Source organism: Dendropsophus ebraccatus, chromosome 13 (genome assembly GCF_027789765.1).
Source record: "Dendropsophus ebraccatus isolate aDenEbr1 chromosome 13, aDenEbr1.pat, whole genome shotgun sequence".
Taxonomy (NCBI): domain Eukaryota; kingdom Metazoa; phylum Chordata; class Amphibia; order Anura; family Hylidae; genus Dendropsophus; species Dendropsophus ebraccatus.
The window spans coordinates 4,707,418-4,735,250 of NC_091466.1; the positions used below are offsets into that span (position 1 = coordinate 4,707,418).

Genomic DNA, 27,833 nt, shown 5'->3' on the forward strand with positions numbered 1-27,833 from the left:
TAGTAATAAACCCCCTTATGCTGTCCCCATAGTAAAAATTCCAACCCCCCCCCCCCCCATGCTCTGCCCCATAGTAATAATCACCCCCTGTGCTGCCCCCATAATAACAATCCCCACAGTGCTCTGCCCCCCCCCATTGCCTAACACACACACAAAAAAAATAAAATAAAATTATACTCACCTTAAAACATCCAGAGAGTCCCTTTCTCCTCTTCCAGCCTGCGAGAAGCAGGTCGCCGCCGTACACATTTCCTCCCTCCAGCAGGCACGGTGATATGATGCCACTGTGCCTGCTAGAGGGAGAAGATGTGTGAGGAGGCGGCAGCGGCGACCTGACAGGTGATCGGCGCTCAGTTGGAGCGCTGTCCGGGGGAGCTGCGGGCGATCAGCTGGACAGGACAGGTGAGGAGGCTGCCAGGCTCATGGGCCGGGGGGGGAGGGGGCTGCGGGCGTTCTGCTGGTCGGGCGGCTGTGCGTCGGGACAGGTGAGGGGGCGGGCGGCTGGGGGGCCGCAGGGCGCACGCAGCAAAGTGAGGTCCGGGGGATGCCACCAGCGCCCCCAAGCTGTCGGCGCCCCGTGCGCTAACCCGGCCCGCCCGCCTATAGAAACGGCCATGGTGCAGAGTAAAGTAATGAAATCCTGTTTCAGAGTGCTCAGGACCTCAGACTAAGCCTCAGAGGTTCACCTCCCAACAAGACAATGTCCTGGAGGGCATAGCCAGGACCACAGGAGGAGCAGAATAGGGGCAACTGTGAATGGGCTTAAGTGGCCTAGCCAGAGCCTTGTACTCACCTAATAATGGGGTCCACCACTGGCCCCCATCCAGTCTGACAGCGGGAGAGGATCTGCAGAGAGGAATGGACAAACATTCCCGAATCCAGGTGTAAACTTTGTGGCATCCTAAGACCGGAGTCCGGAATCACTGCCACAGGGCCTTCACCTGATGCTGCTCTGAATACTTATACAATATCACTGCATCAGCTGCCTGGACTCTGTGGAACAGAGATAGGGACCAGTGCTGTGGGCAAGAGGAGAGGCAAGTGCATTGGGTTTCATTCCCCTAATTACATTGTAAGGGCACAAGGGGGCCTGAAAACAATATGGGAGACACTGGGAGGCTAACTACAACATGGAGGAACAGAGGAGGGTCAAACTACAACATGGAGGGACAAAGGAGGACCTGACTACAACATTGAAGGACAGAGGAGGGCCTGACTACAATATGGAGGGACAGACGAGGGTCTGACTACAACATTGAAGGACAGAGGAGGGCCTGACTACAATATGGAGGGACAGAGGGGGACCTGACTACAATATGGAGGGACAGAGGAGGGTCTGACTACAATATGGAGGGACAGAGGAGGGTCTGACTACAATATGGAGGGACAGAGGAGGGTCTGACTACAATATGGAGGGACAGAGGGGGACCTGACTACAATATGGAGGGACAGAGGAGGGTCTGACTACAATATGGAGGGACAGAGGAGGGTCTGACTACAATATGGAGGGACAAAGGGGGACCTGACTACAATATGGAGGGACAGAGGAGGGTCTGACTACAATATGGAGGGACAGAGGAGGGTCTGACTACAATATGGAGGGACAGAGGGGGACCTGACTACAATATGGAGGGACAGAGGAGGGTCTGACTACAATATGGAGGGACAGAGGAGGGTCTGACTACAATATGGAGGGACAGAGGGGGACCTGACTACAATATGGAGGGACAGAGGGGGACCTGACTACAATATGAAGGGACAGAGGGGGACCTGACTACAATATGGAGGGACAGAGGAGGGTCTGACTACAATATGGAGGGACAGAGGGGGACCTGACTACAATATGGAGGGACAGAGGGGGACCTGACTACAATATGGAGGGACAGAGGAGGGTCTGACTACAATATGGAGGGACAGAGGGGGACCTGACTACAATATGGAGGGACAGAGGAGGGCCTGACTAGAATATGGAGGGACAGAGGATTAACTGATTCTAATATGGGGTAAAAGGGGGGATTAACTACAATATGGGGAGGGGCCTATTTACAATAATATTACAGTATGTCGATACAAAGGCGGGGCCTGAATACAATATGGGGAGGGGCCTAATTACAATGTTATTACACTATGTTGATACAAAGGTAGATAACTACAATATGGGGACACTTAATTACACTAAGGGCCCTATTACACGGGACGATTATCATGCAAAAAATCGTTATATTGTTCAAATTTAAATGATAATCGTTCTGTGTAATTGCAGGCAGCGATCGAAAAATCGTTCGTATGTCGTTGATTTACATCTGAACCTAAAATTATCGTTAATCGTTTGCTAATCGTTCGCTGTAATTCCACGTTCGTGTGCTCAAATTCCACATTTTTTCACTAATCGCTCAGTGTAATAGCACATTGCCCATTGTTTTCCTGAGATCAGAAGGAGTAATGCTACATTTACACGAAGCGATAATTCGCCCCATCGATCGTTTAACGATTTTGTAGCAACGATTTGGTTTTCATAACGATCAGTGTTTAGACAAATAAATTGTTAGAAAATTCGTAAGAAAATTCGTAAGAAAAATCATTATTGCGATCGTTTTAAAGATCGCTTAAGCCCATCTTTTACATAGGGAAAATCTTTGAAAGACTGTTTACACGAAGTGATCTGCGAATTTTTAGCGAACGACGAACGATGATTTAAGAACATGTTAAAAGATCAAAATGAACGATTTTTCACTCATCGCTTGATCGTTTGCTGTGTTTACACGGAACGATTATAGCTCAATGCGATCGTTTTTGCGAAAATTCGCCCGATAATCGTTCCGTGTAAACGTAGCATAAACAATCACAATAACGATCGTATCTATCGACCATCGTTCTGTGTAATATGGTGAACGATTTCAGGTTAACGATAAACAATCTCATTAACTATATAGTGGTATAATGGCCATGGTGTGGTGGTATTATAAGTAACACTACATTATTCTGTAACTATATAGTGGTATAATGGCCATGGTGTGGTGGTATTATAAGTAACACTACATTATTCTGTAACTATATAGTGGTATAATGGCCATGGTGTGGTGGTATTATAAGTAACACTACATTATTCTGTAACTATATAGTGGTATAATGGCCATGGTGTGGTGGTATTATAAGTAACACTACATTATTCTGTAACTATATAGTGGTATAATGGCCATGGTGTGGTGGTATTATAAGTAACACTACATTATTCTGTAACTATATAGTGGTATAATGGCCATGGTGTGGTGGTATTATTGGTAACACTACATTATTCTGTAACTATACAGTGGTATAATGGTCATGGTGTGGTGGTATTATAAGTAACACTACATTATTCTGTAACTATATAGTGGTATAATGGCCATGGTGTGGTGGTATTATAAGTAACACTACATTATTCTGTAACTATATAGTGGTATAATGGCCATGGTGTGGTGGTATTATAAGTAACACTACATTATTCTGTAACTATATAGTGGTATAATGGCCATGGTGTGGTGGTATTATTGGTAACACTACATTATTCTGTAACTATATAGTGGTATAATGGTCATGGTGTGGTGGTATTATAAGTAACACTACATTATTCTGTAACTATATAGTGGTATAATGGCCATGGTGTGGTGGTATTATAAGTAACACTACATTATTCTGTAACTATATAGTGGTATAATGGCCATGGTGTGGTGGTATTATAAGTAACACTACATTATTCTGTAACTATATAGTGGTATAATGGCCATGGTGTGGTGGTATTATAAGTAACACTACATTATTCTGTAACTATATAGTGGTATAATGGCCATGGTGTGGTGGTATTATAAGTAACACTACATTATTCTGTAACTATATAGTGGTATAATGGTCATGGTGTGGTGGTATTATAAGTAACACTACATTATTCTGTAACTATATAGTGGTATAATGGCCATGGTGTGGTGGTATTATAAGTAACACTACATTATTCTGTAACTATATAGTGGTATAATGGCCATGGTGTGGTGTTATTATTGGTAACACTACATTATTCTGTAACTATATAGTGGTATAATGGCCATGGTGTGGTGGTATTATTGGTAACACTACATTATTCTGTAACTATATAGTGGTATAATGGCCATGGTGTGGTGGTATTATTGGTAACACTACATTATTCTGTAACTATATAGTAGTATAATGGCCATGGTGTGGTGTTATTATTGGTAACACTACATTATTCTGTAACTATATAGTGGTATAATGGCCATGGTGTGGTGGTATTATTGGTAACACTACATTATTCTGTAACTATATAGTGGTATAATGGCCATGGTGTGGTGGTATTATTGGTAACACTACATTATTCTGTAACTATATAGTAGTATAATGGCCATGGTGTGGTGTTATTATTGGTAACACTACATTATTCTGTAACTATATAGTGGTATAATGGCCATGGTTTGGTGGTATTATAAGTAACACTACATTATTCTGTAACTATATAGTGGTATAATGGCCATGGTGTGGTGGTATTATAAGTAACACTACATTATTCTGTAACTATATAGTGGTATAATGGCCATGGTGTGGTGGTATTATTGGTAACACTACATTATTCTGTAACTATATAGTGGTATTATGGCCATGGTGTGGTGGTATTATAAGTAACACTACATTATTCTGTAACTATATAGTGGTATAATGGCCATGGTGTGGTGGTATTATTGGTAACACTACATTATTCTGTAACTATATAGTGGTATAATGGCCATGGTGTGGTGGTATTATTGGTAACACTACATTATTCTGTAACTATATAGTGGTATAATGGCCATGGTGTGGTGGTATTATTGGTAACACTACATTATTCTGTAACTATATAGTGGTATAATGGCCATGGTGTGGTGGTATTATTGGTAACACTACATTATTCTGTAACTATAAAGTGGTATAATGGCCATGGTGTGGTGGTATTATAAGTAACACTACATTATTCTGTAACTATATAGTGGTATAATGGTCATGGTGTGGTGGTATTATAAGTAACACTACATTATTCTGTAACTATATAGTGGTATATTGGTCATGGTGTGGTGGTATTATTGGTAACACTACATTATTCTGTAACTATATAGTAGTATAATGGCCATGGTGTGGTGGTATTATTGGTAACACTACATTATTCTGTAACTATATAGTGGTATAATGGCCATGGTGTGGTGGTATTATAAGTAACACTACATTATTCTGTAACTATATAGTGGTATATTGGTCATGGTGTGGTGGTATTATTAGTAATGGTCATGATGTGGCATTTCTTTATTATTATTATTATTATTATTATTATCATCATCATCGTCTGGTATTATTATTTGTTATGATTATTATTATTATTGTCTGGTATTAGTATTCTTATTCTTATTATCGTCTGGTATTATTATTATTATCGTTTGGTATTATTATTATTTGTTGTTATTAGTATTAGTATTAGTATCATCTGTTATTATTATTAGTAGTAGTATTATTTGTTATTATTATTGTCTATTATTATCTGTTATTATTATTATTATTATTATTATTATTGCAGCATTCCGGGGACATAAGCCAACATTGCTGTGCGGTCGTCTTATATCAGTATCTGCCCCTGGTTCTCAGAGGGAGAAATAGAATTCCCTGTGTTTTGTGTTGGGGCAGAGTGCCATCTACTGGATGAACCATGTATAACAGGACATTTCTATAGCATATGTCCATATATCAGCGTTTCCTAACCTGCCATTTTCCAGTTGTTGTACAACTACAACTCCCATCATGCCACCGTCAAGTTCACTAGGAGCGGTGTTCCCCAAACCTGGGACATTCCAACTGCTGCTAATCTGCTTATCGTCTGGTGTCGAGTAGCGCCACCTATGGGTATCCTAAAAGACACCCAACCTGGGAATGATGGGAAGGGCTGGAGACTCACCATCCTGGTATTAGATTGGAGTCTCGGCAGCGGGTAGAGGATGATGGTGGTCCAGCAGATCCAAAGCCTTGGACTTTGTGGCCGCACAGCTGCAGCACTTACCGGGTTATTCCTGATAGGGAGGACATATATAAAGCCCTGATATAGCGTGATTCAGAATCTGCCAGGGGACTCGTTTCATGCCGACATTTTCTAAATATTTGGATACATTTCCTGCCACATTAACCCCTTCATGTCACGGCCAGTTCTCGTTTTTGCACTTTTGTTCTCCCTCCTCGTGTTTGAAGGCCCCAGCCCTTTTCCTTTGTTCCGACCTACAGACCCACATGAAGTCCTTTCTTTTGCGATTGTATTTTGTAATGACACACTTTATTTTTCCATGTTTTCCATGTTCCATGCCATGATCTGTACTTTTCATCAGTAGCTCTTTTGCATATGTGCGACTTTTTGCTGACTTTTTATTCTATTTTTTCTGGGATCACAAATCAGCAGTTTTTTTTTGTTTGCTCTTATGCCGATAACTGGGTAAGATCAGGAATGTGATCATTTAATAGTTCCACACATGACAATATCAAATGTGTATTTATTTTTGTTTACATTTTTTTATTTGGAAAATAGGAAAAGTGATTTGAACTTTTACTATTAGATGGATTTATAGAGAAAAATATTTTTTTACACTCTTTTATAGTCCTGTGACCAATATCATGATTGCTCATAGGGAACAATGCTGTACATATGTACTGCATTGATCCATCCATCAAATCTCCACTCGATTGCTTTAAGCTGCTGAAACCAGGCTGCCAGGCCAGGGATTATACCAGGACAAAGAAGAGGCCTCATGCGGTAAGTATAACTTCACTTTATTCATCACATACATGACTACTACTAGAAGAATCATCCATACATACGTACAATAAATACACATCCCCTCTTATAACAGATCATACAAACTCTCCCATCCGCCAACAGCATTCCCAAGCCTGTGGCCCTAAAGTTGCTGTAAAACTATAACTCTCAGCAGGGCATGCTGGGAGTTGCAGTCTTGGAGAGGCTGGAGAGTCGCAGGTTGGCGAACACCATTGCTGTTTACGTTACAGTTTGAACGCTCATTTAGAGTATAGGTGAAATGTAGAAAACCTACGCAACTTCATGTACTGCTCATTTCCCATTGACTCCTGTACTTCAGGTATACATTTCTCATGGAGGATAGAGAAGCGTGTTACACTGTTCCATCTCACAAAGAGCAGAAGATGGAAACAAGGCAACATGTCGTCCAAAGTGTTTGCTTTTCTCCTGCAGCTTTCCAGGTAAAGTCTATGGGAGCAGGCGATACATTGCAATGTGCTTTACAGTTATTCAGATTACAGGTGACGTGAACGTACAATATTCCTAGTCGCAGACTCATCGGGGCACTTGGTACCTTATATGTTGGGCTTGTGGTTCCCCCTATCAGTATACCAAGGGCACAGAATGATCTATGAACCATCGTAAACATTTGCTCATGAGTTCATGAATGTCCGAACAGCTGGAGAAGTCCAGTCTTCCTTCCATTTTTCTTTGCCTTTTCTGGTTAACCCTGTCTTCACTTTTGTGAGCGACTCTTTAGAACTGAGAAGAGAGTTAAATGTGGTTTTGGCGGGAGCAGGGGCGGATTAACTTTACCATAGGCCCCGGGCTGTTCACCAAGCCTGGGCCCCCCCACCCCACTGTAACTATGGCAGCACTAGCCTGGCGTTCATAGTACAGGACAGATAATGTCATGATGTCCTGATTTGTGCAAAATTGCCATAAAAAAACAGTGATTTTTTTGCAAATCATGGCGGAAGTGTAGCCAGGAGACAGTACACCATTGAAAGTATAAGTCTTTTTGGGTGGTCATGGGCCCCCCAGGAGCTCAGGGCCCCGGGCTGCCGCCCAAAACGCCCCTATTGTAATCCACTACTGGGCGGGAGCTATGTGACTATAGAGGACCGTGGAGTGTTCTCCACTCCATAGACATTAAAGGGGTAGGATAGCGGACAGCCACAGCTCACTGGTCCCCAGCGTCTGGTCCAGCTTCATGCCCGTTCCTCTGTTAATAACTTTCACTTTAAGCCTTAGATTATCCAGTTCTCCTTTTTCTACCCCTTCAAAGTAAAAATCCTCATTGAAAATGGGGTTCCTGCTCCGGCGAATGACGGTGCTTCGTTGCTTCTGTAGCTTTCCGGGCATTAGATACATGACCACACAAGAACTGATGTTGCGGGGATCCTGATACAAGGGGTACAAGTTCTCAGCATTGACCAGTTTTACCCTTAGACGGCCCAACTCTTTCATGTACTCCATAGATAGGCGGAGGAGACCCCCTTTACTAAGCATTACCTCCGTCTCTCTGGTCAAGCGCTCCTGACAGCAAATAAAGTCCAGGTGTAAGATGGGAGGAGGCACCAGATGCATCATGGAGGCCCTGGGACTGGAGTGGTTTTGCTTGGTAGGCAGGTTGGGACTGGTGTCTGTGGAGCTTGTTTCTTCAGTGGACAATGAGTTAGTTCGAGTCAAGATGTTAGCTGTCGGAGTGCGACAATAATAGCGATGGTTGACAACATCGGGAATAACCGGACCTCCTTCTGGAGAACGATTTAAAAGGGGAGAACCAAAGGGAGAGGACTCTGCTGAGGACGTTGTGTCACTGTCCAAGACTCCGCAAGAAAACCTCTGGAGATGCAGATCCTGAGAAGATGTTTTCCAGTTCAGAATATGGTCGGGGTCTAATGGGGACAGTGGCTTTAAGTCACAAGGACCATGTGCGTGACGCATCTGATGGAAAAGAGACTCCCTCCTCCGAGTGTGCGGGCTCTCTGACAGGTACGGGCTCCCCAGGATACTGGAGGCCATGGACTGATGGGACCTCTGTCCTGAAGTGTCAGCCTCTTGCTCAACATCCTCTACCTGGATAACGTGGCGGCTTGCTGATCTCATCAAGGCTCTTGGAGAAGATCTGGATCCATTATCGGAGGGTTTCTTTTGGAGCCACTTTCCCACATGACCCCCTCCATCCGGGACAGAGGACAGTTTAGGAGGTATAAAGAACTTGGGGATTTTATCTGGGGTGAGAATATTCGGACATGAGGGCAGAAGCTTTTTCTTGGAGCAAAACATCTGGAAGGAGACTTAGGTTGTATCCTCAAGAAGAAGAAGACGCCAATCCTGAAACTAAGGACAGAAAGATTGGATTTACTAAAAAGTATTGTGTTGTCAGACTGCTGAAAAATCCTCGATCTCGGCTTGCTTTAAGATAACGGAAAAATGAACGTGACTCAGGACTGATCTGGATTGCATAGTGAGGTACTGCTGATCGGCACAGGACCTTAGGATAGGTCATCGTCTGTCCACTGATAGCAAGCAGAGGTTTTGAGAAATTGAAAAATTTTTAAAAAATTACTGAATTTTTTTTAATTAGTATAAAATTTGGTACTTATATAAAAGTCATTGACAAGCCTCACACTGTGGAGGGTCCAGGTCGGGGCCATATACGGGGCCTTTATATTACTAGGAGTCATTGGTGGCCATATAGAAGCTCTCTACCACTGCCGTGTAATATGCCCTTACATGATGGATGGGCAGGAGAGCCGGGTGCTCTATCACAATGGCTGCGGTGCACAGCCGCCAGGGACATAGGAATGACATAATGCTGGGATTTATATATATGAAGGAAATACAGGAGCACGAGGCAGAACCTGGACGGGAGATTCCCAAGAATCCCTCACAAGATGACAAGGAAGACAAATACAGTCAACATCCGACATGTGAGGGATTCACGTTACCTCCCCGGGGCACGGACTGTCTGCAGCAAGTCACCACCAAGGAATGGTTAAAGGCAAACATGCTGCTGCCAGACTCCTCTGTCCCCTCCAGACTCCTCTGCCTCCTCCACCTCCTCCATATTGATCCTCCCTCCAGTCTACTCTTCTCCAGACCCCTCTACTTCATCCAAACTCCTCTGTCCACTACCTTAGGGTCCATTTACATAGAAAGATTATCTGACAGATTATCTGCCAAAGATTTAAAGCCAAAGCCAGGAATGGATTTGAAAAGAGGAAAAATTTCAGGCTTTCCTTTATGACCTGATCTCTGGCTTTGGCTTCAAATCTTTGGCAGATAATCTGGCAGATAATCTTTCTGTGTAAATGGACCCTTAGGGTGGTATTACATGGGCCGAGCAAGGCCCGATAATACCTGTAAATGAGCAGCGATCTGCTAGATCGCCGCTCGTTTACTGGGCCTATTACACGGCCCGATAATCGTTAAACAAGGGCTGCATGGACATCGTTACCGATGTCCTTGCAGCCCTTGCATAACTATATACATTACCCATCCACATTCCAGGCCTGCTGCTGCGGTCCTCTTCTCCCCGGGTCTTGGCGCTGTTACGTCAGAATGGCCGGTCAGCTAACAGGCCACTCAGCCTATCACAGGCCGGGAACGCCGCGGTCTGTGATTGGCCGGGCAGCCTGTCAGCTGACAGGCCACTCTGATGTTACAGCGCGTGGGACCCGGGGAGAAGAAGACCGCAGCAGCCGCCCTGGAACATGGATTGGTAATGTACAGTATATCGTTAGTCGCCGCCAGCCACCGCTATTACACGTAGCGGTGCGCGGTCGGCGCCCGACAAAAATAGGTCAGAACATATATCAACGATCAGCCGATGATCGTTGTCATCGGCTAATCGTTGTATTTATTACATGGAACAATAATAATTATCGTTCCGTGTAATAGTACCCTTAGAAGCCTCTGTTCCCTCCAGACTCCTCTGGCCCCTTTAGACTCATGTCCCCTTCAGACTCCTCTATCCTTCCTCCAGACCACTCTGTCTTCTTCAGACTTTCTGTGCCCCTTCAGGCTCTTCTGCTCCCTACCAGATTCCTTTGTTCACTCCATAAGACTCTTCTGTCCTCTTCAGACTCCTCTAAGCCCCTTCAAACTCTTCTGCCCCCTCTAGAATCTTCTGTCTCCTCCTCCACACCCCACGGACTCTGAAGATTCTTCTGTCCCCTCCTCTGCACCTTTCTGTACCCTCCAGACTCCTCTGTCCCCTCCTCTGCACCGCTCTGTACTTTCCAGACTCTTCTGTCCCCTGCTCTGCACCAATCTGTCCCCCCAGAGTCTTCTGTCCCTCCTCTACACCCCTCAGTCCCCTCTAGACTCTTCTGTCCCTTCTCCACGTCCCTCTGTCCCCCCCAGACTCTTCTGTCCCTTCTCCACGTCCCTCTGCCCCCTCTAGACTCTTTTGTGCTTCCTCCACGTTCCTCTGTCCCCTCTAGACTCTTCTGTCCCTCCTCCACATCCCTCTGTCCCCTCTAGACTCTTCTGTCCCTCCTCCACATCCCTCTTCCCCCTCTAGACTCTTCTGTCCCTCCTCCATGCCCCTCTTTACCTTCAGAATCTTCTGTCTCTCTTCCACGTCCCTGTCCCCTCTAGACTCTTCTGTCCCTTCTCCACGTCCCTCTGTCCCCTCTAGTCTCTTTTGTCCCTTCTCCACATCCCTCTGTCCCCTCTAGACTCTTCTGTCCCTTCTCCACGTCCCTCTTCCCCCTCTAGACTTTTCTGTCCCTTCTCCACTTCCCTCTTCCCCCTCTAGACTCTTCTGTCCCTCCTCCATGCCCCTCTGTCCCCTCCAGACTCTTCTGTCCCTCCTCCACGTCCCTCTGTCCCCTCTAGACTCTTCTGTTCCTTATTCACGTCCCTCTGTACCCTCCAGACTCTTCTGTCCCTCCTCCACACCCTTCTCTTCCTCCAGACTCTTCTATTCCTCCTTCACACCCCTCTGTCACTTCCAGACTCGTCTGTCCTTCCTCCACGTCCCTCTGTCCCCCCCAGACTCTTCTGTCCTTCCTCCACGTCCCTCTGTCCCCTCCAGACTCTTCTGTCCCTTCTCCACGTCCCTCTGTCCCCTCTAGACTGTTCTGTCCCTTCTCCACGTCCCTCTGTCCCCTCTAGACTCTTCTGTCCCTCCTCCACACCCCTCTGTCCCCTCTAGACTCTTCTGTTCCTTATTCACGTCCCTCTGTACCCTCCAGACTCTTCTGTCCCTCCTCCACACCCTTCTCTTCCTCCAGACTCTTCTATTCCTCCTTCACACCCCTCTGTCACTTCCAGACTCGTCTGTCCTTCCTCCACGTCCCTCTGTCCCCCCCAGACTCTTTTGTCCTTTCTCCACGTCCCTCTGTCCCCTCCAGACTCTTCTGTCTGCTCCACGTCCCTCTTCCCCCTCCAGACTCTTCTGTCCCTCCACCACGTCCCTCTGTCCCCTAGACTCTTCTGTCCCTTCTCCGCGTCCCTCTGTCCCCTCTAGACTGTTCTGTCCCTTCTCCACGTCCCTCTGTCCCCTCCAGACTCTTCTGTCTCTCCTCCACGTCCCTCTTCCCCCTCTAGACTCTTCTGTTCCTTCTTCACGTCCCTCTTCCCCCTCTAGACTCTTCTGTCCCTTCTCCACATCCCTCTGTCCCCTCTAGACTCTTCTGTCCCTCCTCCACACCCTTCTCTTCCTCCAGACTCTTCTGTTCCTCCTTCACACCCCTCTGTCACTTCCAGATTAGTCTGTCCCTCCTCCACGTCCCTCTTCCCCCTCTAGACTCTTCTGTCCCTTCTCCACGTCCCTCTTCCCCCTCTAGACTCTTCTGTTCCTTCTCCACGTCCCTCTTCCCCCTCTAGACTGTTCTGTCTCTCCTCCACGTCCCTCTTCCCCCTCTAGACTCTTCTGTCCCTTCTCCACATCCCTCTGTCCCCTCTAGACTCTTCTGTCCCTCCTCCACGTCCCTCTGTACCCTCTAGACTCTTCTGTCCCTCCTCCACACCCTTCTCTTCCTCCAGACTCTTCTGTTCCTCCTTCACACCCCTCTGTCACTTCCAGATTAGTCTGTCCCTCCTCCACGTCCCTCTTCCCCCTCTAGACTCTTCTGTCCCTTCTCCACATCCCTCTGTCCCCTCTAGACTCTTCTGTCCCTTCTCCACGTCCCTCTTTCCCTCCAGACCCCTTTGTGCCCTCCTCACCCTCTATCTAGGTTGTAAACCTGCCTGAATGTGTTATATTGGCCCTCCAGGGCACTTACAGGATGTTACTGCTGTCACTGCGGTTATTAAGCCCCTGAGAGTCTCCTCCATTGTGATCAGCTATATCCCATTACACTGCAGGGAGTGAGTACAGTATGATAGATGGCACGTGCAGAGGAGAAGAACCCTAAGGCACTGGACAGAAAGTAAGGAAACAGCATGGAAAGGGTTACACTGGCACTGAGCTGATACTGTGCCAGAGGGTCCTCACACAAGGGACAGCTGCCCCGAGCTTTAAGGGTGATCAGAGATTAGAGGGAAGCCGTCATTTACCTTCCAGGAATAGTGTGGATCCTCTCTAGGGAGAACACAGGCCCAGGCACATACTAAATGCTACCTCTTCCTGTGTTCCCTCCTGGTCTATCTGTTACCAGGGACAAATTTTCCCTGACAACAGGCAGTGGACACCTAGTGGGCAAGACTTAAGAGTAGTTTTTCTAGGATAAGGAGTCTGGCTGATACCAGAGAGTAATAGATTGTATACACCTGTCCTACAGTCACCCCCCCCCCCCCAGCCTGACATGGCTGATACCAGAGAGTAATAGATTGTATATACCTGTCCTACCCCCCCCCCCCAGCCTGACATGGCTGATACCAGAGAGTAATAGATTGTATATACCTGTCCTACAGTCACCCCCCCCCCCCCAGCCTGACATGGCTGATACCAGAGAGTAATAGATTGTATATACCTGTCCTACCCCCCCCCCCAGCCTGACATGGCTGATACCAGAGAGTAATATATTGTATATACCTGTCCTACCCCCCCCCCCCCAGCCTGACATGGCTGATACCAGAGAGTAATAGATTGTATATACCTGTCCTACCCCCCCCCCCCCCAGCCTGACATGGCTGATACCAGAGAGTAATAAGTTGTATATACCTGTCCTACACTCCCACCCCCCCCACAGCCTGACATGGCTGATACCCGAGAGTAATAGATTGTATATACCTGTCCTACAGTCACCCCCCCCCCCCACAGCCTGACATGGCTGATACCAGAGAGTAATAGATTGTATATACCTGTCCTACAGTCACCCCCCCCCCAATACATATATCTATCCTGTAATCTCTTCATGCCCCCATCACTCACCTGTGTACATGCAGTACCCTCCTCATCACTCACCTGTGTACATGCAGTGCCATCCTCACCCCCATCATTAACCTGTGTATATGCAGTGCCATCCTCACCCCCGTCACTAACCTGTGTATATGCAGTGCCCTCCTCATCCTCATCACTCACCTGTATACATGCAGTACCCTCCTCACCCCCATCACTCACCTGTATACATGCAGTACCCTCCTCATCCTCATCACTCACCTGTATACATGCAGTACCCTCCTCACCCCCATCACTCACCTGTGTACATGCAGTGCCATCCTCACCCCCATCATTAACCTGTGTATATGCAGTGCCATCCTCACCCCCGTCACTAACCTGTGTATATGCAGTGCCCTCCTCATCCTCATCACTCACCTGTATACATGCAGTACCCTCCTCACCCCCCAAACTCACCTGTGTAAATGCAATACCCTCCTCACACCAATCTCTCACCTGTGTACATGCAGTACCCTCCACATCTCTCACCTGTGTACATGCAGTGCCCTCCTCATCCCCATCACTCACCTGTGTACATGCAGTACCCCCATCACTCACCTGTATACATGCAGTACCCTCCTCATCCCCATCTCTCACCTGTATACATGCAGTACCCTCCTTACCCCCCAAACTCACCTGTGTACATGCAGTACCCTCCTCATCTCCATCACTCACCTGTGTACATGCAGTGCCCTCCTCACACCAATCTCTCACCTGTGTACATGCAGTGCCCTCCTCATTACCATCAGTCACCTGTGTACATGCAATACTCTCCTCACCCCCATCACTCACCTGAGTACATGCAGTACCCTCCTCATCCTCATCACTCACCTGTGTACATGCAGTACCTTCCTCCCCCCCATCGCTCACCTGTGTACGTGCAGTACCCTCCCCCCCCCATCGCTCACCTGTGTACATGCAGTACCATCCTCACCCCCATCTCTCACCTGTGTACATGCAGTACCATCCTCACCCCCATCACTCACCTGTATACATGCAGTACCATCCTCACCCCCATCTCTCACCTGTGTACATACAGTACCCTCCTTACCCCATCACTCACCTGTGTACATGCAGTACCATCCTCACCCCCATCACTCACCTGTGTACATGCAGTACCCTCCTCATCCCCATCACTCACCTGTGTACATGCAGTACCATCTTCATCCTCATCACTCACCTGTATACATGCAGTACCCTCCTCACCCCCCAAACTCACCTGTGTAAATGCAGTACCCTCCTCACACCAATCTCTCACCTGTGTACATGCAGTACCCTCCTCATTACCATCAGTCACCTGTGTACATGCAATACTCTCCTCACCCCCATCACTCACCTGTGTACATGCAGTACCCTCCTCATTACCATCAGTCACCTGTGTACATGCAATACTCTCCTCACCCCCATCACTCACCTGTGTACATGCAGTACCCTCCTCATCACTCACCTGAGTACATACAGTACCCTCCTCATCCTCATCACTCACCTGTGTACATGCAGTACCCTCCCCCCCCCCATCGCTCACCTGTGTACATGCAGTACCCTCCTCACCCCCATCACTCACCTGTGTACATACAGTACCCTCCTTACCCCATCACTCACCTGTGTACATGCAGTACCCTCCTCATCCTCATCACTCACCTGTGTACATGCAGTACCATCTTCATCCTCATCACTCACCTGTATACATGCAGTACCATCCTCACCCCAATCTCTCACCTGTGTACATGCAGTACCCTCCTTACCCCATCACTCACCTGTATACATGCAGTACCATCCTCATCCTCATCACTCACCTGTGTACATGCAGTGCCCTCCTTATGCCCTTCTCTCACCTGGGTACATGCAGTGCCATCCTAATCCCCACTACTAAGCTGTGTACGTGCAGTACCCTCCTCACCCCATCACTCACCTGTGTACATACAGTGTCCTCCTTACCCCCATTTCTGACCTGGTTACATGCAATACTCTCCTCACCCCCATCACTCACCTGTGTACATGCAGTACCCTCCTCATCCCCATCACTCACCTGTGTACATGCAGTACCCTCCTCATCCTCATCTCTCACCTGTATACATGCAGTACCCTCCTCATCACTCACCTGTATACATGCAGTACCCTCATCTCTCACCTGTATACATGCAGTACCATCCTCACCCCCATCTCTCACCTGTGTACATGCAGTGCCCTCCTCATCCTCATCTCTCACCTGTATACATGCAGTACCCTCCTCATCTCTCACCTGTGTACATGCAGTGCCCTCCTCATCCTCATCTCTCACCTGTATACATGCAGTACCCTCCTCATCACTCACCTGTATACATGCAGTACCCTCATCTCTCACCGGTATACATGCAGTACCCTCCTCATCTCTCACCTGTATACCTGCAGTACCCTCCTCATCACTCACCTGTATACATGCAGTACCCTCCGCATCACTCACCTGTATACATGCAGTACCCTCCGCATCTCTCACCTGTATACATGCAGTACCCTCCTCATCTCTCACCTGTATACATGCAGTACCCTCCTCATCCTAATCTCTCACCTGTATACATGCAGTACCCTCCGCATCTCTCACCTGTATACATGCAGTACCCTCCTCATCCTCATCTCTCACCTGTATACCTGCAGTACCCTCCTCATCACTCACCTGTATACATGCAGTACCCTCCTCATCTCTCACCTGTATACATGCAGTACCCTCCTCATCCTAATCTCTCACCTGTATACATGCAGTACCCTCCTCATCCTAATCTCTCACCTGTATACATGCAGTACCCTCCTCATCTCTCACCTGTATACATCCAGTACCCTCCTCATCCTAATCTCTCACCTGTATACATGCAGTACCCTCCTCATCTCTCACCTGTATACATGCAGTACCCTCCGCATCTCTCACCTGTATACATGCAGTATCCTCCTCATCTCTCACCTGTATACATGCAGTACCCTCCGCATCTCTCACCTGTATACATGCAGTACCCTCCTCATCCTCATCTCTCACCTGTATACCTGCAGTACCCTCCTCATCTCTCACCTGTATACATGCAGTACCCTCCTCATCTCTCACCTGTATACATGCAGTACCCTCCGCATCTCTCACCTGTATACCTGCAGTACCCTCCTCATCCTCATCTCTCACCTGTATACCTGCAGTACCCTCCGCATCCTAATCTCTCACCTGTATACATGCAGTACCCTCCTCATCTCTCACCTGTATACATGCAGTACCCTCCGCATCTCTCACCTGTATACATGCCGTACCCTCCTCATCCTAATCTCTCACCTGTATACATGCAGTACCCTCCTCATCCTAATCTCTCACCTGTATACATGCAGTACCCTCCTCATCCTAATCTGTCACCTGTATACATGCAGTACCCTCCTCATCTCTCACCTATATACATGCAGTACCCTCCTCATCCTCATCTCTCACCTGTATACATGCAGTACCCTCCTCATCCTCATCTCTCACCTGTATACATGCACTACCCTCCTCATCTCTCACCTGTATACATGCAGTACCCTCCTAATCTCTCACCTGTATACATGCAGTACCCTCCTCATCCTCATCTCTCACCTGTATACATGCACTACCCTCCTCATCTCTCACCTGTATACATGCAGTACCCTCCTAATCTCTCACCTGTATACATGCAGTACCCTCCTCATCTCTCACCTGTATACATGCAGTACCCTCCTCATCTCTCACCTGTATACATGCAGTACCCTCCGCATCTCTCACCTGTATACATGCAGTACCCTCCGCATCTCTCACCTGTATACATGCAGTACCCTCCTCATCCTAATCTCTCACCTGTATACATGCAGTACCCTCCTCACCCCCATCACTCACCTGTATACATGAAGTACCCTCCTCACCCCATCACTCACCTGTATACATGCAGTACCCTCCTCATCACTCACCTGTATACATGCAGTACCCTCATCACTCACCTGTATACATGCAGTACCCTCCTCATCTCTCACCTGTTTACCTGCAGTACCCTCCTCATCACTCACCTGTATACATGCAGTACCCTCATCTCTCACCTGTATACATGCAGTACCCTCCTCATCCTCATCTCTCACCTGTATTCCTGCAGTACCCTCCTCATCTCTCACCTGTATACATGCAGTACCCTCCACATCTCTCACCTGTATACATGCAGTACCCTCCTCATCTCACCTGTATACATGCAGTACCCTCCGCATTTCTTACCTGTATACATGCAGTACCCTCCTCATCCTAATCTCTCACCTGTATACATGCAGTACCCTCCGCATCTCTCACCTGTATACATGCAGTACCCTCCTCATCCTCATCTCTCACCTGTATACCTGCAGTACCCTCCTCATTACTCACCTGTATACATGCAGTACCCTCCTGATCTCTCACCTGTATACATGCAGTACCCTCCACATCTCTCACCTGTATACATGCAGTACCCTCCTCATCTCTCACCTGTATACATGCAGTACCCTCATCACTCACCTGTATACATGCAGTACCCTCCTCATCACTCACCTGTATACATGCAGTACCCTCCGCATCTCTCACCTGCATACCTGCAGTACCCTCCTCATCTCTCACCTGTATACATGCAGTACCCTCCGCATCTCTCACCTGTATACATGCAGTACCCTCCTCATCTCTCACCTGTATACATGCAGTACCCTCCTCATCTGTCACCTGTATACATGCACTACCCTCCTCATCTGTCACCTGTATACCTGCAGTACCCTCCTCATCTCTCACCTGTATACATGCAGTACCCTCCGCATCTCTCACCTGTATACATGCAGTACCCTCCTCATCCTCATCTCTCACCTGTATACCTGCAGTACCCTCCTCATTACTCACCTGTATACATGCAGTACCCTCCTGATCTCTCACCTGTATACATGCAGTACCCTCCACATCTCTCACCTGTATACATGCAGTACCCTCCTCATCTCTCACCTGTATACATGCAGTACCCTCATCACTCACCTGTATACATGCAGTACCCTCCTCATCACTCACCTGTATACATGCAGTACCCTCCGCATCTCTCACCTGCATACCTGCAGTACCCTCCTCATCTCTCACCTGTATACATGCAGTACCCTCCTCATCTCTCACCTGTATACATGCAGTACCCTCCTCATCTCTCACCTGTATACATGCAGTACCCTCCTCATCTGTCACCTGTATACATGCACTACCCTCCTCATCTGTCACCTGTATACATGCAGTACCCTCCTCATCTCTCACCTGTATACATGCAGTACCCTCCTCATCTCTCACCTGTATACATGCAGTACCCTCCTCATCTCTCACCTGTATACATGCAGTACCCTCCGCATCTCTCACCTGTATACATGCAGTACCCTCCTCATCTCTCACCTGTATACATGCAGTACCCTCCTCATCTCTCACCTGTATACATGCAGTACCCTCCTCATCTCTCACCTGTATACATGCAGTACCCTCCTCATCTCTCACCTGTATACATGCAGTACCCTCCTCATCTCTCACCTGTATACATGCAGTACCCTCCTCATCTCTCACCTGTATACATGCAGTACCCTCCTCATCTCTCACCTGTATACATGCAGTACCCTCCTCATCTCTCACCTGTATACATGCAGTACCCTCCGCATCTCTCACCTGTATACATGCAGTACCCTCCGCATCTCTCACCTGTGTACATGCAGTGCCCTCCTCATCCTCATCTCTCACCTGTATACATGCAGTACCCTCCTCATCTCTCACCTGTATACATGCAGTACCCTCCGCATCTCTCACCTGTATACATGCAGTACCCTCCGCATCTCTCACCTGTGTACATGCAGTGCCCTCCTCATCCTCATCTCTCACCTGTATACATGCAGTGCCTTCACTGTGTGTCGGTGTCAGCTCCTTTGCTCCGCTGTCGGCTTGTCTCGTCTGTGCCGGTGTCGGGTCTGGCACCTTTTATAGGCTCTCTCTCTCTCTCTCTCTCTCTCTCTCTCTCTCTCTCTCTCTCTCTCTGACGTCACTTGTTGAATCACATCTTATGAGCCGCTGCCTCTCCAAATGTGGCACAGCTGCCCGCACATCCCATTTCCCCGTCTTTCCCTTGGAGATCCCTAACCCCACCCCTGCCCCCCTCCCCTCACTATCTGCCCCAGGGGGTTGTTAGTTCCTTCTCACCAAGAGTTAAATATTAATATTATATAACCCTGCACTTTCCTGGTGAAGCCGCTGAGCAGTTCTATGAATAATACCAGGGCTCAGTCTGTATGGGGCAGCATCTCGCACCCCTGCCCCGGTGGGTAGGCAGCCCCATGCTCCTGTAGTGCAGCACCAGGTTAGAACCCCTATCACTCTCCTCTTCTTCAGGTCCAGTAAATATCACAATACCCCCCCCCCCTTCCGCCTGTTTGTGATGGTTAATGTGCAGAGTGTCCCAGCCCCCCAGCAGCTGATTACTATCTATACTTAGTATAATGAGTCTCCATAATAATACCGCCATCTCCTAGTAACGTATAGAGCGGCTATTGATGATACTCCCCCACTTCAGACGTGCAGCCATCAAAGGCCCCAGATGAATGGGAAGAGAGCGAGCGGGGAGCCAGGTGCGAAGGCGACAAGGAGCCATAACGCTGCCCGTACCAGCATCATATACTGGGGTCCCCAGGTATCCCCTGTGTTACAGTGACTCATAGGCCCGCTGTACATGTTATCTGCCCCATGTGGCTCTTATACGTCACTATATAGCACCGTAGATTACGCCATTCTATAAAATTCATAGAGCGATGACGTAGCGGCCACGATCAGTCTATCTGTCCTTATGGGCAGACTGCAATGTATATGAGGCACATTGTACCGAAATAGATGTGAACATGCCAATACTCCTCACAGCTAAGGCCTATGTGACTGATGTCCCTCACTGCAGGGTCTGTATGACTGATGCCCCCTCACTGCAGGGTCTGTATGACTGATGCCCCCCTCACTGCAGGGTCTGTGTGACTGATGCCCCCTCACTGCAGGGTCTGTATGACTGATGCCCCCTCACTGCAGGGTCTGTATGACTGATGCCCCCTCACTGCAGGGTCTGTATGACTGATGCCCCCCTCACTGCAGGGTCTGTGTGACTGATGCCCCCTCACTGCAGGGTCTGTGTGACTGATGCCCCCTCACTGCAGGGTCAGTATGACTGATGCCCCCTCACTGCAGGGTCAGTATGACTGATGTCCCTCACTGCAGGGTCAGTATGACTGATGTCCCTCACTGTAGGGTCAGTATGACTGATGCCCCCTCACTGCAGGGTCAGTATGACTGATGCCCCCTCACTGCAGGGTCAGTATGACTGATGTCCCTCACTGTAGGGTCAGTATGACTGATGCCCCCTCACTGCAGGGTCAGTGTGACTGATGCCCCCTCACTGCAGGGTCTGTGTGACTGATGACCCCTCACTGCAGGGTCAGTGTGACTGATGCCCCCTCACTGCAGGGTCTGTATGACTGATGACCCCTCACTGCAGGGTCTGTATGACTGATGACCCCTCACTGCAGGGTCAGTATGACTGATGTCCCGTCACTGCAGGGTCTGTGTGACTGATGCCCCCTCACTGCAGGGTCAGTATGACTGATGCCCCCTCACTGCAGGGTCAGTGTGACTGATGCCCCGTCACTGCAGGGTCTGTATGACTGATGACCCCTCACTGCAGGGTCAGTGTGACTGATGCCCCCTCACTGCAGGGTCTGTGTGACTGATGCCCCCTCACTGCAGGGTCTGTGTGACTGATGCCCCCTCACTGCAGGGTCTGTGTGACTGATGCCCCCTCACTGCAGGGTCTGTGTGACTGATGCCCCCTCACTGCAGGGTCTGTGTGACTGATGCCCCCTCACTGCAGGGTCCGTTCAGGGTCAGTGTGACTGATGCCCCCTCACTGCAGGGTCTGTATGACTGATGCCCCCCTCACTGCAGGGTCTGTATGACTGATGCCCCCCTCACTGCAGGGTCTGTATGACTGATGCCCCCTCACTGCAGGGTCTGTATGACTGATGTCCCCTCACTGCAGGGTCTGTATGACTGATGCCCCCTCACTGCAGGGTCTGTATGACTGATGCCCCCTCACTGCAGGATCTGTATGACTGATGTCCATATACTTTTAGTGACTCATCTCTCCTCATTCCGATGCAGCGCCCCCACCGTAGTCTCTGCTCGCATCGCTGCTCCTGTCACTCCTGATCTGTTCCTGGTTCCTTGGTTTAATCTCACATTACTAAGCACGAGGCTCAGAGCTGGCAAAACAGTGCAACAACGAGGAAGACACCAGGCAAACACAAACACACGTGCTCCACCACACATAGAATACAAGGTGGAGAGCAAACGCTGAGACACCACGTTCAGAACACACACCTCGTCCCCAACACACTGTAGCACCACATCCCCAACACGCATCAAGACACCACATTCCCAGCACACTGCTTCCCTGACACACACCGCGAGCCCAACCCCAACACACACCACAACCCCAACACACACCCAGACACCACATCCTCAACGCACATTGCATCCCCAACACACACCACGAGCCCAACCCCAACACCCCCCCCCAACCCCAACACACACCATGAGCCCAACCCTAACACACACCCCAACACACACCCAGACACCACATCCTCAACGCACATTGCATCCCCAACACACACCACGAGACCAACCCCAACACCCCCCCAACACACACCATGAGCCCAACCCTAACACACACCCCAACACACACCACAACCCCAACACACACCCAGACACCACATCCTCAACGCACATTGCATCCCCAACACACACCACGAGCCCAACCCCAACACACACCCCAACACACACCATGAGCCCAACCCTAACACACACCCCAACACACACCACAACGCTAACACACACCCAGACACCACATCCTCAACGCACATTGCATCCCCAACACACACCACAGCCCAACTTCAACACACACCCCAACCCTAACACACACCATGAGCCCAACCCTAACACACACCCCAACCCCAACACACACCACAAGCCCAACCCTAACACACACCCCAACACACACCACGAGCCCAACCCTAACACACACCACGATCCCAACCCTCAACACACACCCCAACCCCAACACACACCACGAACCCAACCCCAACACCCACCACAACCCCAACACACACCCAGACACCACATCCTCAACGCACATTGCATCCCCAACACACACCACGAGCCCAACCCCAACACACACCCCAACACACACCACGAGCCCAACACACACCACGAGCCCAACCCCAACACACACCATGAGCCCAACCCTAACACACACCCCAACACACACCACGAGCCCAACCCCAACACACACCACAAGCCCAACCCTAACACACACCACGACCCCAACACACACCACGATCCCATTCCCAACACACACCACAATCCCATTCCCAACACACACCATGAGCCCAACCCCAACACACACCACGACCCCAACACACACCACGACCCCAACACACACCACGACCCCAACCCCAACACACACCATGACCTTAACCCCCACACACTACAACCCCAACACACCGCAACCCCAACCCACACCACAACCCCAATACACACCCAGACACCACATCCTCAACGCACGTTGCATCCCCAACACACACCACATCCCCAATAACGAGACACTGCATACCCAACACACACAAAACACTACGTCCCCAACATATATCACATCCCTAAAACACTGGGACCCTGCACTTCAACACATACCGTGACCTCAACACGCACCACGTCCCCAACACAGATACACTGCATCTTCAACTCACATGAAAAACTACACTCACCGGCCACTTTATTAGGTACACCATGCTGGTAACGGGTGGTCTTCTGCTGCTGTAGCCCATCTGCCTCAAAGTTGGCCGTACTGTGCGTTCAGAGATGCTCTTCTGCCTACCTTGGTTGTAACGGTTGGCTATTTGAGTCACTGTTGCCTTTCTATCAGCTGGAACCAGTCTGCCCATTCTCCTCTGACCTCTGGCATCAACAAGGCATTTCCGCCCACAGAACTGCCGCTCACTGGATGGTTTTTCTTTTTCGGACCATTCTCTGTAAACCCTAGAGATGGTTGTGCGTGAAAATCCCAGTAGATCAGCAGTTTCTGAAATACTCAGACCAGCCCTTCTGGCACCAACAACCATGCCACGTTCAAAGGCCTCACATCACCTTTCTTCCCCATACTGATGCTCGGTTTGAACTGCAGGAGATTGTCTTGACCATGTCTACATGCCTAAATGCACTGAGTTGCCGCCATGTGATTGGCTGATTAGAAATTAAGTGGTAACGTGCAGCTGGACAGGTGTATCTAATAAAGTGGCCGGTGAGTGTACGTCCCCAATTCATACTGCATCCCCAACACACCGAGACACTTCATCCCCAATAGACATTATGTTCCCAACACACTCGGAAACACTGCGCCCCCATCTGTGTCACCATCTCCCTGACACACATTGCAACCCCAACATATATTGTGTTCAAAACTCACACCAATACACTGCGTCCCCAACACACTCCAAAAGACTGCATCCCCAACACACACCACATCCCCAACAAACACCGAGACATTATGTCCCCAACACACTGAGACATCACATCCCTGACACACAATGCAACCCCAACACACGTCATGTTCCCAACACACACAGACATTGCATCCCCGAAACACATACACTAGTGACATACACTAAATTCCCAACAAACCTTGTGTTCCCACCACAAAACAAGACACTGCATCCCCAACATACACTGAGACACTGCGTCCCCAACACACAATGTCCCCAACACACACAGATACTGCATCTCCAACACACCTTGTGTTCCCAACACACACCAACACACTGCATGCCCAACACACACTGACACACCCTGCCCCCAATACACACCGAGACCCTGCATCTCTAACACACATCAAGACATAAATATCCTCAATACGTTGAGACACCACGTTCCTCACATACTGCATCCCCAACACACATTGTGTTCCCAAGACACACCAAGACATTGCATATCCCAACACATACCGAGTCCCTAACACACAGTGAGACACCCCATCTGAACACACCCTGAAACACTGCGTCTCAAACACACACCGAGACACCATGTCCCTGAAACATACTGCATTTCCAACACACACCACATCCCCAACACAAACCGATATACAGTACCACAGCCTCAACACACACAAGACACTACGTCCCCAACAAACACCAAGACACCATGACTCCAACACACACCAAGACACCCTGCCCCCAACACACACAGAGACCCTGCATCTCCAACACACACCAAGACACCATGACCCCAACACACTGTGTACCTAACAGGTGACACTGTGTCCAACACGCCGAGACACCACATCCCCAACACACTGCTTCCCTAACATACACTGCAACCCCAACACACTGAGACATCACATCCTCAAGGCACATCGCATCTCCAACACAAACCGCGACCCCAACTTGCACCACATCCCTAATACACAAGAGACACTGCATTTCCAACACACACCAACACAATATGTCCCCAACACACCGAGACACCACGTCCCTGACACACACTGAATTCCCAACACACATTGTGTCCCCAACACACACCAAGACACTGTTTCCCCAACATACACCAAGACACCCCATCCCCAACACACACTGCATCCCTAACACACACCATGTCCCCTATACACACTGAGCCACCACTAACCCAACACACACCAAGACACCTTGTCACTGACACTCCCTGCATTCCCTATATTCTTGGCCCCAACACATACCACATTCCCTGTATCCCCTACGTACTGCATCCCCAACATATACTTAATATCCACAACAAACACCATGTCCTCAACACATTCCACATCCCAAACACACACTGAGACACTACATCCCCAACACACACCAAGATGCCGCATCCAACACACCGCCACCCCCACAACACGCTTCATCCCCAACACGGAGACACCATCTTCCTGAAACACACCTCTAGCACACATCACATCTCTCTCATCCCATGTCTCCAACACACACCAGGACCCATGTCTCCAACACACACCAGGACCCATGTCTCCAACACACACCAGGACCCATGTCTCCAACACACACCAGGACCCATGTCTCCAACACACACACCAGGACCCATGTCTCCAACACACACCAGGACCCATGTCTCCAACACACACACCAGGACCCATGTCACCAACACACACCAGGACCCATGTCTCCAACACACACACCAGGACCCATGTCTCCAACACACACACCAGGACCCATATCTCAAACACACACTAGGACCCATGTCTCCAACACACACCAGGACCCATGTCTCCAACACACACCAGGACCCATGTCTCCAACACACACCAGGACCCATGTCTCCAACACACACCAGGACCCATGTCTCCAACACGCACCAGGACCCATGTCACCAACACACACCAGGACCCATGTCTCCAACACACACCAGGACCCATGTCTCCAACACACACCAGGACCCATGTCTCCAACACACACCAGGACCCATGTCTCCAACACACACCAGGACCCATGTCTCCAACACACACAGGACCCATGTCTCCAACACACACCAGGACCCATGTCTCCAACACACACCAGGACCCATGTCTCCAACACACACCAGGACCCATGTCTCCAACACACACACCAGGACCCATGTCTCCAACACACACCAGGACCCATGTCTCCAACACACACCAGGACCCATGTCTCCAACACGCACCAGGACCCATGTCTCCAACACGCACCAGGACCCATGTCTCCAACACGCACCAGGACCCATGTCTCCAACACACACCAGGACCCATGTCTCCAACACACACCAGGACCCATGTCTCCAACACGCACCAGGACCCATGTCTCCAACACACACACCAGGACCCATGTCTCCAACACGCACCAGGACCCATGTCTCCAACACGCACCAGGACCCATGTCTCCAACACACACACCAGGACCCATGTCTCCAACACACACACCAGGACCCATGTCACCAACACACACCAGGACCCATGTCTCCAACACACACCAGGACCCATGTCTCCAACACACACCAGGACCCATGTCTCCAACACACACCAGGACCCATGTCTCCAACACACACACCAGGACCCATGTCTCCAACACACACACCAGGACCCATGTCACCAACACACACCAGGACCCATGTCTCCAACACACACCAGGACCCATGTCTCCAACACACACCAGGACCCATGTCTCCAACACACACCAGGACCCATGTCTCCAACACACACACCAGGACCCATGTCTCCAACACACACCAGGACCCATGTCTCCAACACACACCAGGACCCATGTCTCCAACACGCACCAGGACCCATGTCTCCAACACGCACCAGGACCCATGTCTCCAACACACACCAGGACCCATGTCTCCAACACACACCAGGACCCATGTCTCCAACACACACCAGGACCCATGTCTCCAACACACACACCAGGACCCATGTCTCCAACACACACACCAGGACCCATGTCTCCAACACACACCAGGACCCATGTCTCCAACACACACCAGGACCCATGTCTCCAACACGCACCAGGACCCATGTCACCAACACACACACCAGGACCCATGTCTCCAACACACACACCAGGACCCAT

General features: G+C 49.2%; 1 protein-coding gene across 1 annotated transcript in view; it reads right to left on the bottom strand.

The window, feature by feature from the left end:
* Positions 1-7,963: 7,963 nt before the first annotated feature.
* The window catches only part of LOC138771196 (C2 calcium-dependent domain-containing protein 4D-like), a 52,325-nt gene continuing 32,455 nt past the window's right edge, over positions 7,964-27,833 (bottom strand). Inside the window, exon 2 of the mRNA XM_069950749.1 lies at positions 7,964-9,157. Within this exon, the coding sequence (XP_069806850.1) occupies positions 7,964-9,103 (1,140 nt within the window). The 5' untranslated portion in view covers positions 9,104-9,157. The remainder of the gene's footprint in view (positions 9,158-27,833) is intronic.